Source organism: Bombyx mori, chromosome 10 (assembly GCF_030269925.1).
Source record: "Bombyx mori chromosome 10, ASM3026992v2".
In the NCBI taxonomy this organism is placed as follows: domain Eukaryota; kingdom Metazoa; phylum Arthropoda; class Insecta; order Lepidoptera; family Bombycidae; genus Bombyx; species Bombyx mori.
In genome coordinates, this window is record NC_085116.1 from 12,045,317 (window position 1) to 12,059,952 (window position 14,636).

The 14,636-nt window shown below is 37.6% G+C and overlaps 1 protein-coding gene across 8 annotated transcripts in view; it reads left to right on the forward strand.

Annotated features, from left to right (window-relative positions):
* LOC101736393 (ras-related protein Rab-37) overlaps positions 1 to 13,180 on the forward strand; it is a 78,174-nt gene extending 64,994 nt beyond the window's left edge. For 2 of the 8 annotated variants that reach the window (XM_021353491.3, XM_062670691.1), the window contains exons 2-6: positions 5,425 to 5,886; positions 6,505 to 6,615; positions 8,564 to 8,672; positions 10,539 to 10,649; positions 11,406 to 13,180. In XM_021353491.3, coding sequence (XP_021209166.1) covers positions 5,674 to 5,886; positions 6,505 to 6,615; positions 8,564 to 8,672; positions 10,539 to 10,649; positions 11,406 to 11,647 — 786 coding nt within the window. In that variant the 5' untranslated portion in view covers positions 5,425 to 5,673 and the 3' untranslated portion in view covers positions 11,648 to 13,180. Of the gene's footprint in view, positions 1 to 5,283; positions 5,887 to 6,504; positions 6,616 to 8,563; positions 8,673 to 10,538; positions 10,650 to 11,405 lie in introns of all 8 variants that reach the window. The other 6 variants (XM_038013417.2, XM_062670688.1, XM_004923206.5 and 3 more) reach the window with 6 other exon arrangements.
* Positions 13,181 to 14,636: the final 1,456 nt, after the last annotated feature.

A 14,636-nucleotide genomic window follows, 5' to 3' on the forward strand; every position in this document is an offset into this window, starting at 1 on the left:
GTCTGTGGGTTAATTTACTCGCCGAGTCCTTCGTCGCAAGCGACGAGTTCGGCGAGAACGGTGACCTGTGCCCCTGGCGATTACAACACGTCAAAGTATCGGGAACTCATAAACTCATTAACATTGTAGTGAGATTACGTTCAATGGTAATGTTTATACTGTAAATTAAAAATTGACATTATAAACATTCTGTCCAACAACTGTCCAGTTCTGCTGCGAAAAATACCGATCAGTTTACAGCTTTTATTTTTATTTTTTATTGCTTAGATGGGTGGACGAGCTCACAGGCCACCTGGTGTTAAGTGGTTACCGGAGCCCATAGACATCAACAACGTAAATGCGCCACCCACCTTGAGATATAAGTTTTAAGGTCTCAAGTAAGTTACAACGGCTGCCTCACCCTTCAAACCGAAACGCATTACTGCTTCACGGCAGACATAGGCAGGGTGGTGGTACCTACCCGCGCGGACTCACAAGAGGTCCTACCACCAATGTATTTATTATAGCTGTTAATTTACCCTAATTTGTGTTAATTAACATAATTTGTGTTAATTGTGTTAATTAACCATAATTAATTTTGTCTTTTTGTATAACCAGCTGTTTACCAACAAAATTAATTATGGTTGCATTCGGTGAGAATAGCCCCTTAGGCTATCAGCTAATAGAACGTTTAGACTCTGTTAAATCGTGTTTTTAACATAAATAGCTTGGAGATTATCTGGAGGATCGAATCTAGAACGAGGTGATCCGACAAGAACCAAACTTATCGACATAGCACAGCCGATTAGTAAGCTTCCACTTCACAGAGTGGCAAAATGGCCGTAGGTATTAGGCGGAGAACCGATAATCGTTGAGGTAAACGTGTTCTTGAGTGGAGGCCGCGAATTCGCAAACGTGGTTAGGAAGCCCTCAGGCTCGATGGAGTGATGACAGAGAAGTCAAGGATCGTGCTCAGTGGAGTGCAATTGCAGAGGCCTATGTCCGCAGTGTACTGCTGTAGGATGATGATGATAATGATGAACCACAAACTATACAATATTTTTTTTTTATTGTTCTTGTAGGCAGACGAGCATACGGCCCACCTGATGGTGAGTGGTTACCGTCGCCCATGGACTTCAGCAATGCCAGGTGCAGAGCTAAGCCGCTGCCTAATTTTTATAACTTTTAAAGTACAGCTTAATTTTAGATTGACCTAACCAACAAAATTCTATTTATACCGTATTATTAATACGTGAAGCAAAAACTTTGCATCCCTTTTTACGAAAATTGCGCGGACGAAGGAGTATGAAATTTTCCACGCTTATAGAGAATATAGAGAAGAAGTGCATAAAGCTAATATTTTATTAAAATAATGAATAAAAGATACATTAAATCAATAAAGAAAACATTACACACACTACATACCATGTATTTGACGCACACACGCATGCATACTATTTATTGTCAAACTTTTGTTCTTGACGTCTGTTGTCAAATTGAGAATAGATTAAATATTGTTTGTCTTTGTTAATATTTTTTATAGTGTAGTCTTGGCGAAATTTGTGATTATAGAAGTATAAAATACAATCATAATAGTGTACAAACTTACAATCCCAATTAATTATAGTCGAATTTCGACTACTGCAGGACCTCTAGTACCGTATTAAGACTTCGCTAATAACAATACAAATTCTAACGGAACTTTCGCTGACAATTGATTGACCGGCTCTAGGTCGGTCAGCTTAATGATCCGATGAGTTATCAAGATGTTTAATGTTTCTAAGTTAATTGCTGTATTTAGTATTGGTTCTGTGATCAAAACCATCGATCGTATTGGTTCAAAAGGTTTCATCTTATCTTCTTCTTTGTTTCCACCTTCTTATCGCACTAGTTGGGGTCGACACAGCGAATTTTTCTTTTCCATTCTCCTCTATTAGCCGTCATCTCAACAATCACTACTCTTTCTCTCATACACACTCCATCCATGTCTTCTTCGGTCGAGCTCTTCCCCCTCTACTTTGCACTACCATTTCGATATTTCCATACATCTCCTCCCTAAGCATCACATGTCCATACTACCATCCGCTCTTTAACTTATCGGTCACTGGGCTGTTTTCACATTTCCTCTCCATCGTTCCCTGCTCCTATTTGTAAAATTTAAACGTGGCTTCCTTCTTCAAAAGTAGTCGATACTGAAGATTTGCTTGCATCAAAAAAACAGCTGCTATAAACAAATAGAAAAACATAATGAAAGCAATTAGTTAAGTTAGTTCGTGTACTTGTAACAACCTACAGAAGTGAGATTAAGTATATCTTTATAGTATTTACCGTGCTTAAGATAATCAGTGTTTCTAGAGGTTAGCACAAAAGACGATTCTAGTCTTTTTAGTAACATTTACATAAATAACTGTGACGCATACTATTTCTTTTTAACTTGGCAAATTGAACCTTATTAGTTATGATGTATAAGGTAGGTCGTCTATGCGATCATTGTGATGAATGTTTTTTTTTCGGGAAATATTTTTCATTTTTTTTTATTCATCGGTAGATGAACGATAGGTCGAATCTTTGGCGAGAACGAGACATGTGAAGCTGTGTGAATTATTTTATTTTTTTAAGTTTTATATCTTTTTTTTTTATTTAGTGTGGGTATCTGCAGCTTTAAACGTGTAATAATGGTGGCTTCTTTAACGTCTGTGATAGAGCACAAACGTGACAGAAAATAAAATGTCGCTAGACGTGCCTTCTTCCTTTCCTCTAAAATGTCCAACTGTAGTCTCAGTAAATAGCTACTGAGCCTCTATTTCGTCCCATCTCATCTAGTTTAATTGAAATTCGTCCCATTTGATTACAGTCTCAAATAAATCGCTTCGCTGTATATCACTTTTTATATAACCGAATCTTAATGTATTTTAAAATTGAAGATTCTTTATAAGCTTGACACTGGCAACATCGGCATCGCAAAAGGCCAATTGTCATAGATTAAAAAAAGAAGACCTAGTATAATATAATACGAGACCTTACAATGCGGCCCTGGCACCACTACGTTTTATATAGGTATCATAGAACAGCAGATTGCGCCGTGTCACATCTAGTTCTTAAGCAACTACCAGACGCCGTGACCACGGTTTATCGTAACACAATTATCCTTGTCATATAGGTACGAGTTATTGCTTCAAGACACACAAGACACGAATTAAGTTTCGCACGCAATCACGTTGTCATCCCGAGCTCGCCTTTATCTAATCTAATTACTTTAGATAATATAGTCGTCGTGGTCTAAAGGATAAGACGTCTACTAATAATATCCTAATATACTAATACATACTAATATCCAGTGATGCGACTGTGCCGATTTTTCTAATGTTTCTAATTAAATATTAACTTTAACTACTTAACTTTTGTTCGCGAATGACTTCCGCGATGAAGAATTAATATTGTACAAAAAAAATAAGCCCGTAATGATTTTATTTACGTAATATGCAAATGAGACGACATGATGTAGACATCAGCTTGAGGTGGACGGCGCCATTAACATTCATGTTCGTTGACGCGACTATGCAATTAATAAACAAATATCATTCCCGATCGTGCGAACAGTCGACGTAGCCCAAAACACGTCATTACGGATCCTTCCGATACTCTAACGGTGCTTTTAGGTACCCCAAGCACCGGTAATCGTTGTCGTCAAACCCGTCGCTTGCGACGAAGGGCTCGGCGAGTAAATTAACCCACAGACACAGCCCACTGATTTTCTCGCCGGATCTTCTCAGCGGGTCGCGTTTCCGATCCGGTGGTAGATTCTGCGCAGCACGGCTCTTGCTAGGGTTCGTGTCAGCAACAACGTCAGGTTTGAGCCGCGTGAATTCACCTACTTGCCCGGTGACGCTGGTATGGTCTCGCAAAACCATCAGCTTAGTTAGAAAAAAAGAAACTAATATATGTTGGTACATAACGTAACTGATATTATATTTTTATTAAGAAACAGGGGACTGTAACTTACATATTAAAATTTATTTAACACCCACACGCAGAATCAACTTCAGTGACACCTATTGAAAAGATGGCGGATTAGTTTAAAAAATATGACATCATTAGTTCTAGGTCTTGTAAACATAATTGCGGCTAGTAACATTAAGCAGCGCATCTAAAGGCCGCTGCTTCCTTACTTCCTCAAAATAATAACCCTTACCTTTTTTTCTCGAATATACAGATTCTTATTTTAAATTAGTTATCTATATATTAATACGTGAAGCAAAAACTTCGTACCCCTTTTTACGAAAATTGCGCGGACGGAGGAGTATGAAATTTCGCACACTTATAGAGAATATAGAGAAGAAGTGCAGAATGCTCATATTTTTTTTAAATTATACATAAAAAATACAATAAATCCATAAAAAACATTACACACACTACCATGCACTTGACACACACGCATGCATACTTTTTGTTCATTGTCAAACTTTTCATATAGCTTATTACATAGTCTGAGGTCAAATTGAGAATAGAATAAATATTGTTTGTCTTTATTAATATTTGCATAAAGTGTAGTCTGTGACTATATAATTTGACAATAGAATCATAATACCGTTCAAACTTATAATTTCAATTAATTATAGTCGAATTTCGACTACTGAGGGATCACTAGTACGTAATATTTGGTCATTAAAGTTACGTAGGCAAAAGTTGTTCTTCACGTTGCGGCGCCGCGGCGTCTCAGATTCGAATGTGTTTTACTCGGCGGACGCAAAACAACAAAACCGCCCATATTACATGTTTTTGTTAGGGGTGAGATCGACGAATTATCTCAAATATCCGAGATCTAAGTTGGTATCATAACTTATCTATGTAAAAATAATCGAGTATTATGTTTATTTACCATTATAAAATTATCATACCTAACACTAGGTATGGTAATTAAGAGACCCTCTCTTATAGTATTTGGCATGTCTATAAGTGATTTTTTTAAAACGTATTAAGAAGAAAGAATATTTAATAAGAATCAAATACAAATAAAATGGCGGGTCAGATTCCAAGAGCGCTTTTTAAAAATAAAATAATGCTAAAGATATAGGTACCTAGTTTAAAATGTGACGTTTTTTCGCGTCAAAGATCAAATTCTATAAAAACGTATTTAAATAATAATTTTCTTTAGAGACAAGACATTGGAGACTGCATAGTAATGTATTATATTAGTATTAAGTGGCATGTGTAAAAGTACGACAATCTTCCTACTTTTTGCCGCAGCTTAGAAGAGTCGAACACTCCTCAATTAATACAGTTGAAATGTTCTCTTCTTTCAAGGCTGCTAGCGGAATAGTAATGTCTATGGGCTTCGATTATTACTTAATAGGAGAACGTGACCTCTACTCGTTGATTTCAATAAAAACATTAGGGTTGCTACGCGGAATCCTCCTATGCATCGAAATACATTTATAATCTTAGAACACATACCTATACGCTCTGCATCCTTGGGTCACGTAATAATTTCGAATTAAATTTATTATAAACAAACGCGACTCGATTCTGAATTCAAATAAACAATCGAAGAATATTTAAAAAAATTAAAAATAATTCTGACAATTAAAAGACAGAGTGAATTTGAACAATAAAAAGTGCTGTGAATCAAAATTCGATATTATAGTGATAAGAAATGTTCGATTCTTCTTAAATCGAGAACATAGAATATCGAACATGTGGAATCCGAATATGGATAACAGGCAAATGGAAAAGCGCGTTGTGGTCGGTAGAGTCCGACCGACCTGGGCCAGGAACCTTCCGGATGCTAGAGATGAGGACGAGAGGAGTGACCAGGAAGGCGTGATGCCTCACAGCGAACCTCCCTCGCCTACTGAACAGTGGGAGCAGCAAGCCAAACAGGAAGATAAATATGATGTTTTTGGGAAGGTAAGTGTCTTAAACAAACCTTTTGTTTTTAATAGTAGGTATCTTCTTTTTTTCTTTTTCTTAAATGATCGCTCATGGACCACCGTGAAACTGTTATTTTTTTCTTTCTGTTCTTTCTCAATTATTCCAAATTGTATCTAACGTGCATAGATAAAATAAAAATTCAAATAGTGTACAGCCAAATGGATTTTTTTAAATTAATTAATATACATATATATAATAAGTACCTAAGGTTGAGCCCGTGAGCTCACCTACCAGTCCGTGAGTAGTTGAAAAATCCTCTTAGACTACCTATCAACGATTAGATAGGAAAAAGCTATATAAAGTTTCCCGTTTTCCCCAAACGGACGGCTGTAATGAGCTATATCCGTATATCAAAGATATCTTACTAACTGCTTAGATATCCCTTTCGAATGCGCTCTATAATGTGTTATTTATGTAACAGATACATACATATACTAGGTATTAAAAATACTCTTTGGGTAGGTACTTTACTTAATTAGCACGCAAATGTACATTGATTTTTTTTTTGATTATGAAATTCTTATTGTATTCCTAAAATTATGACAATCGTATGTGCTCTATTTCGTGGTTAAACATGATTTTCCCAATTTTCAGGTTATGCTGCTCGGTGACAGTGGAGTTGGAAAGACGTGCATGTTAGTACGTTTCCGGGATGGCACGTTTCTCGCAGGAAACTACATATCGACCGTCGGCATCGACTTCCGGGTACAAAATCGCATTTCCTGCGACCTCCTCCACGACTTATACTCAATGCTATTCAAACAGTTCTTGTTGGCTGATACCTCCTTTCCTATTTAAACTATATCAATATATTTGTTTAGCTTACATACTTCCAACTAAAATATTATTGTATTTAACAACAACAAAAAATCTTTCGAATGTTGAAAATTAATAAAGATTAAAAAAAAATAGTTCGAAATTTAAAATTCTCATTCCTGACGTAGAAGTAATTAATTACATTCAAGGGTTCCGAATTCAAATGGGCCACTCGCGAGTTCCAAACGAACGTTGCGCTTCAACGCGATTGGTGTTCGAAGTTTGGCGCGCTTTTTCCGTGCCCGCCCCTTTGCCCATGACAGCTGTGATTGAATCGGCGTTTCGGTTGAATGATTTATTGTTGTAAAGGTCCTCGTTTTTTTGTTAGCTCATTTTTTTGACGTTTGATTTATCGCATCTGCCTTCATCGGTGGGAACAACAACGATTTTATGAAAATCATAATTTTATTTGGTTTTGTTTCATTGGATAACTTTTGTGCCTACTCTGCTGGGTAGGTATGGGTATTATTATAGTTTGAAATTTCGATCAACAATAGTAATACCTAGTGGTAGGTACTATTATCGGTCGAAGATAAGAATATTCGAATATTGTTAATATAACTGAAAACTAAGATTATTGTTACCATAGCCGAATAGTAATTAGAATTGTTATTGAGTCAGGTAGGTACACAGATATAGAAATTTGGATTTTTTTTCTTTGTAATTTGTCTATGCCTATAGAGTGGTTAAATATTTCTGTTCCAAAATTCTGTCACGAAATATCAAAATTCTTTTATACAAGACCCTACTGAGACCCATTCTTATTTATGGCTCAGAGACATGGGTACTCAGCAAAAAAGATGAGAACCGTCTACTTGTGTTCGAGCGTAAGATTCTAAGACGGATATTCGGTGCTGTGCGGGAAAACGAGATATGGAGGACGCGCTATAACCACGAGTTGTATGATGTTTACAAAGATCCTAACATCATAACAACTATAAAGATTGGACGCCTACGATGGGCAGGACATGTGGTTCGAATGGAGAGTACCAGAATGCCAAGACAATTGCTCTATGGCAAACCAGAGGGCCGCAGAAGTCGTGGCAGACCCAAACTTCGATGGTTGGATGGCGTGGAGCGCGACCTCAAAAATATCGGCGTCAAGAACTGGAAGGAGAAAGCCCTGAACAGAGCAGTCTGGAGAGACATACTGGACCAGGCTAAGGCCCACCCTGGGCTGTAAGGCCTAAGATGATGATGATGATGATATAGAGTGGCAGGGGCTTTTTATTTTCATATAATTATATTTTCTCCGAATACCTGAAACAGCTGATATTGTTTTAACAGCTATCAAAGACAATATAGAGGATTACGAACCATCCGAGCAATGAACGTCGCCCGTGCACATCAGCAATGACTCAAGAAGTATTTGTTAAAACCTCACGGATCCTTTTGCCGCCTAGTGATGCCACGATCCACGATACAACGGCGAACTAATAATTCAAAAACACAAACTTTAAACATCGAAAATACTTTCTTAGTCTTTAACGACGCGTGCCTGTAATTTTTCTTGAGCTAAAACAATTTATGGACATTCTACTTAGTTGTGGTTATTAAATTAAGTACCTAGTGATCTATATTGAATGTTTTATTTTTATGTACCAATATAATAGTCGGTGATCCATATTATGCAAAGCGTCGATAAAGTATTTAACCTACCGGACCATTCTAAGAGTTATTTATAAACAAAATGTGTACTTTTTCGTTATCGCTCAATTAAATTTCATTAAAATTTGTACTTCCAATATTTAGAGGAACAAATATTTTAAAAATTTAAATAAAATGTAAGCAATTGAAGTCAATTGAAGTCAATCCAACTAACGCCATCTGTCCGCAGAACAAGGTAGTCACAGTTGACGGAATCAAGGTGAAGTTGCAGATTTGGGACACCGCCGGCCAAGAGCGCTTTCGTAGCGTCACGCATGCTTATTACAGGGACGCACATGGTAATTAATGGAATTATTTTGAGGATGGACCTTCTTGTGTATAAATATTTATATTGCATCTTTGAAATAACGTCTTGTAACTTAAAATGAAATGCAAATTTTTTAAGCTAGTGTCATCTATCGGCAATCTGTGAAGTTAGCAAACATTTTGTAAAAAGTACATCATTTGTGACTAGATGGCGCTATAACTAATGCTTTTTGCTTTTAATTTTAGTAATAATAATTAACAGAAATTGAAAACGATACCTCATATAGCAGAATTAAATCATAAAGCACGAATTCTTTTATTTTCATTGTTTAAAATAATTGTATTGACTTCTAGATAATAAAAAAATGCATGATTTAACTTTGAGTTTTGTGTTACACGAAGCGCCCGCGGTAGTCTGGTGTTCAGTGTCTACAGCTGCGGAAGCTAAATACGCACCTAACACGTGTTCACGAACGACTTCCAAGACGATCGAACAACGTTGTGTAATTAATTAAATTGTGTTCTAGTTTCAAGGGTGGCACAGCCGTTATTAACTTTGTACAATCCAATCGAGACTGAGATAAAGCCCCCCGGGTATACTACGTATAGCAATAAAATGAATTCACTGTACATTTGTATCATGTATTTAATTCAAGTGCCGAAGCATTTGACCTGACTATTGATAGTGAACATCTATAATTCGATCTGGATGATAATATAACGCACGGACGCGCGTCTGCTCGGCGCGGTGTCAACTCGGCTTGGTCAATTTAAACCGGTCACGTGTCTCTGCCTTGTTAATTCGGTTGCCTAAGCAATCTATTGTTCAACACATCGACCTTGTTAGCTATGGCACTGAATAAAGTTTATCCTTTTTTTTCATATTTAGCTTTCCTACTACTTCTGCATTTCAAAAATTACCTGGTCACACCATTTCCAGGAAATTCAAATTTCAAGTTTTTTTCATTTGAAAAAAGTACTTCTTCAGAATAAAACTTCAAAATTCATTTTTTAAATAAATTAATGATTAAGTATATCGTGAAGTTTTAAGATCTCTTCAGTTCTGGTTGTTAGTAATCCTGATTACTAGGGGAAAGTTAATTTCTTTATTAAACTGTGTTATTCGGGGCCTTTTTCTTTTTTTTTTTTTTCGGGTAGAGGGCCGAACCTCCTACGAGGTCCCCGCGCAAAAGGGGCGCGCGGGGTATGTGAGACTCAACGATCTGCATGGTGTTGTGAGCAGACCGCGGGCCCAAGGATTTTAGAGCCCACCCACTAAACGACTCCTCTGCACTCTTACACCCGACGTCCGATCCCCTCCGAGGTCAGAACCCGGATGAGGTAGGGGGGGTACCGCGGTCAACACTACAACCAGACGGCGCGGCTCACCCCAAGGACGCCCAGCCGACGGAGCCTTCGAGGCGAATCGAAGGCTCTGAAACGTCGGCCGTCTCGGTACGGCAGCCCGTCGGGCCGCCCAGACGGTGCCGCTGGTGTCCCGGAATACCCCGCTGGACCAGAACCAGCCTGCCGGGTCGGGACGCGATACACCGTCGACCGGTCGCTCTATTCACTCCACGGCAGCGCGCTAGAGTGCTGATAGCGCGCCGCGCGGCCTCACCCCCTCAGGTCGCCCCTTGACCTTCACCGGGGGGAGGCCGCCACCTACAGGGGTGTTATTCGGGGCCTTAGTCAACACTATTTTTCATTTTCGGGTTGGGCGCGGTTTATTATGTCTATTTTTCTTATAGTACCTGCGACATCGGTTAGTTGGAGACAAGAGACTAAATTCTTAGTTGTTCTATTACGTTATATTGCTAACGCTGAGTTAATTGGAAAAGCCATGCATCAAACAAAACACTATAAGTTTTTAAGACCGTGCTTTCTTTCTCTCATAGCGTTGCTGCTGCTCTATGATGTGACAAACAAGACGAGTTTCGACAACATTCGAGCGTGGCTCGGAGAGATTCGGGAGTACGCACAGGACGACGTGGTCATAATGCTATTAGGTAAATATACTGGGTCAATCAAACAAACAAATTGTAATCGTTTCAGTGACGTCACATTTAATTGAGTAACATTTATGTATTTAATTTAACTAATTAAGATATGAATTTTATTTTTGATGACATCTTAAAGTATCAGACATCACATTGATTGCTCTTCTCAGTGGGTCGCGTTACCGATCCGGTCGTAGATTCTGCGAAGCACTGCTCTTGCTAGGGTCAGTGTTAGCAAAACTCCGGTTAGAGCCCCGTGAGCTCACCTAAACGCGTTAGGGTTAAGCTGAAATAGCCTCTCAAGGCTAGCATAGGTAGAGAGAAAAAAATCAACATCTTCTTTTCGTTTACCGGAATTCCCGGTTTGTTGTTTGCGGACAAGGAGAAGCCCATGTTTCCTGATTTACTGCAACTTGGAGTTCTGAACGAAATCCGAGTGTCTTAGGTACATTCCATTATCTAAATCAACTTCGCGTGACATCAGAGTACCTATGAAGTGAAACGAATAGACGGCAGCCGGTCAAGTCCGTCATTCAGGGTCAGTGCACTCAGTGCGAGTTTTTTAACGTTCTAGAATATTCTAGATAGCGTAAAAGTTAGCTCATATTTGTATGGAATGAGATCGTTTGCCTACGTTTGTCGTTATAGGCGCTGTTCCAACTGCATACAAAATTGGGTTAACTTTTACGCTATCGAGAGCGTTAAAAAACTCGCACTAAGCACACAGGTAAACGCTGAGCATTGTGAAACTGTTTTGCCTTGCAGGTAACAAATCCGATAGCGGCCTAGAGAGGGCGGTGAAGCGGGAGGAGGGGCAGCGCTTGGCGAGAGAGTACCAAGTCGCCTTTATGGAGACATCAGCCAAAACCGGACTGAATGTCGAAGCTGCCTTCGCCCACGTGGCGCGATCGCTCGTCGCCAAAGCGAACCCCGTCGATCCGTCGAGGCTGGCGGTGCGCGCGCAGCCATCACAAGAACAACGGTCATCGTGTCCGCCATGTACATAAGTTTATTCTAGAAAAAAACTTGAGAGGTGTCAAGGGACACCCGGATGGAACGAAGTTCCTTTCGATTAACTAGTGAAGGAATTGTATTTTTTTTTTTTTTTTAAGTTATAATATATATTTTTTTATTATATATAGGATTCATTATTGTTATTATTTTATTACTATTTATTATGTACAAAAAACCTGTATACACTCAACAAAAATAATCGTCGCGACACCACACTGTTTAATGCGAAATAGAAAGACGAAACGAAAATAACTGGCTTGCTTTCTATGAGAGAGAGAGAGAGAGAGATAGGCAGAGAAACACGCGCACGCCGCACAGCTTACAACTATAGCAAAAAGTGTCGTTACAACTTTTGGTCTTAATTTTTTCCGTCTTGACCCCTTTCGCAACGCGCGATAAGGAACTTCGTTCCAAAATATGCATAGCCCGTATTCTAACACCCAGTTGCGAGCTTAAGGTCGGAAGGACCGATGTACCTAATGTATTTCAATGCCGTTGACGGTAAACGTCGTCTCATATTGTAAATGCATGGCGTATGTATTATTTAAATGTCGTTATAATTGTTTATATCACGTTATTTGGCTATAGAACCATGAATTTTTGATTTACTTTTAAATAAAATAAAAAGTCGTTTTTATTCTTTTCAATTTTTTATTTCATTTTCGAAATTAATATTCGCTGTAAAAATCGGCCTCTTTTGTAACGCACAAATCAATGTTTAATAAGTTTAATAGAAATATATTGAGAATTTTCGTAATAATTGAGTATATTCGCTTAATAATTTGTAAACTTCTTTTCTTTGTAATTATTCTACTTTAGGCGCAATGAATACAATTCAATGAGTTAAAATGTATCAGAATAATCTATAATAATATGATGTATACATACTTACCTATTTGAAATACATCTACTTTATGTATATAGTGTGTGGGATCATTGTGAAATAAATTTTAAAATGTGTAATCTAAGCTTTGTGATACCAAACTTGAGAATCCCTTTTCGATTAATGTCGATATCATATATAAAGTACCTTAATGATAATAATACTACAGTTATTTGATAACAAAATATTTATATTCCAAGTATGTTGATTATCAATTAGTTTTATGATCCATGCTATCCTTTGCCTCGTCTGGATAGGCAAAAGGAACAGACCAACCATAATCATAAAATAAAAGGTTTTATTTTAGACGATTAACGACAGGAAACTGTTTTAAATTCTCAAAAGACAACAAATATTCTACTTAAGCATTTGCTTCATATAAAATATAAAGAGCTCAAAAAACAACAATCTAGAATATTCTTGATGTTTTTAAAATCCTATCCCGTAAGTTAAAACTATGTAATCTGGTTAATAAATAAAATATTAATGTTACTTGAAAAATTAAAAAAAAGTGTAAGAATGTTTTTATAAGTAAACCATAAAATAAACTGTACGTATTTTTAATGACGCTGATTGTTGCTTGTGTAAAAATAAACCATAATATCAATAAAGAAAAGCAGATAAAACAAATTAAAAAAGGTGATTATTTGTCTTTGATTTATAAGGAACTTTTTTTTTATTGCTTAGATGGTTGGACGAACTCACATCTCACCTGGTGTTAAGTGGTTACTGGAGCCCATAGACATCTACAGCGTAAATGCGCCACCCACCTTGAGATATCAGTTCTAAGGTCTCAGTATAGTTACAACGGCTACTATGCCCTTCAAACCGAAACGCATTACTGCTTCACGGCAGAAATAGGCGGGGCGGTGGTACCTACCCGTATGGACTCACAAGAGGTCCTACCACCAGTAATTACGCAAATTATAATTTTGTGAGTTTGATTTTTATTGCACGATGTTATTCCTTCACCGTAGAAGTCGATCATGAACATTTGTTGAGTACGTATTTCATAAGAAAAATTGGTATCCGCCGCCTGCGGGATTCGAACACCATTGCATCGCTAGGTACGAATGCACCGGACGTCTTATCCTTTAGGCCACGACGAACTGGGCCTATGTTCATTTTATAACAATGACTTTTCATTACATCCACTACCTACCTACTTAAGATGTGTTCACGAACGAATTAACACAGATAGTTGCCAGCATGAAAGTTTTCTATCATGATAAAGCTCGAGATGCTTTTTTAGCATATATGTTTAAAAGAGCTTCCACCAGTCCGCCTGGTGTTACGTGGTTGACCTTGAGATATAAGATCGAAGTCACTATAGTTATAAACAGCCCTCCCGAACTAAAACGCGTGATTACTTGGCAACACAAATAAGCACGATGGTGTTAAATACATATCCTACGCGTTTAAGCCAATTTTTTAGTACAGTATTATTTATTTACGATGGTCGGCATTCGGTTTCAAGGTTGGGAAAACAATTACATAATGTTGAGACTTGGACCTCATATCTCGAGAACGGTGGTGACATCCACATTGTTAAATGCGGTTATATATAAATATTCATGCGCTACGCTGACCTTTACGTAGATTGTGGTAGAAAAAAAACTTAATAGGCAAAGTAATCAGCACAAACGGATTACAATAATAATGGCAATACTATAGTGATTTATAAAAAATATATTTTCATTGTTTCTATGGAACCGGATTATAGGTTGAGATAACATAAAAAAAGTATTCTTAAAAAGTGTCTATCGGAAATTTTATGAGATTTGTTCACTTAATCATTTGAAAACGAAATCGGATTTAAAAGGATAGCATTATCTTTGAATTGAAATATTCCATCTTTAGTTCAGAATCCATCTGTCAAAGTTTTAAATCTTCCCGCTTGTAAATGAACAAACCGAAGTTAACCGAAGTTTAAAACTGGCGCTGTGTTCATTGTTCACTAGAAAGAGATAGCACGCTTTCGGTTGCTTCAATCAGAGGACGCAAACATTTTAATTCTTCTAAACTGTATGAGTGTATTTTTGTATTGTGTTACATTTAAATATATCTACAGTCTCTGATGCTCAGTCTTCCTTCTGCTA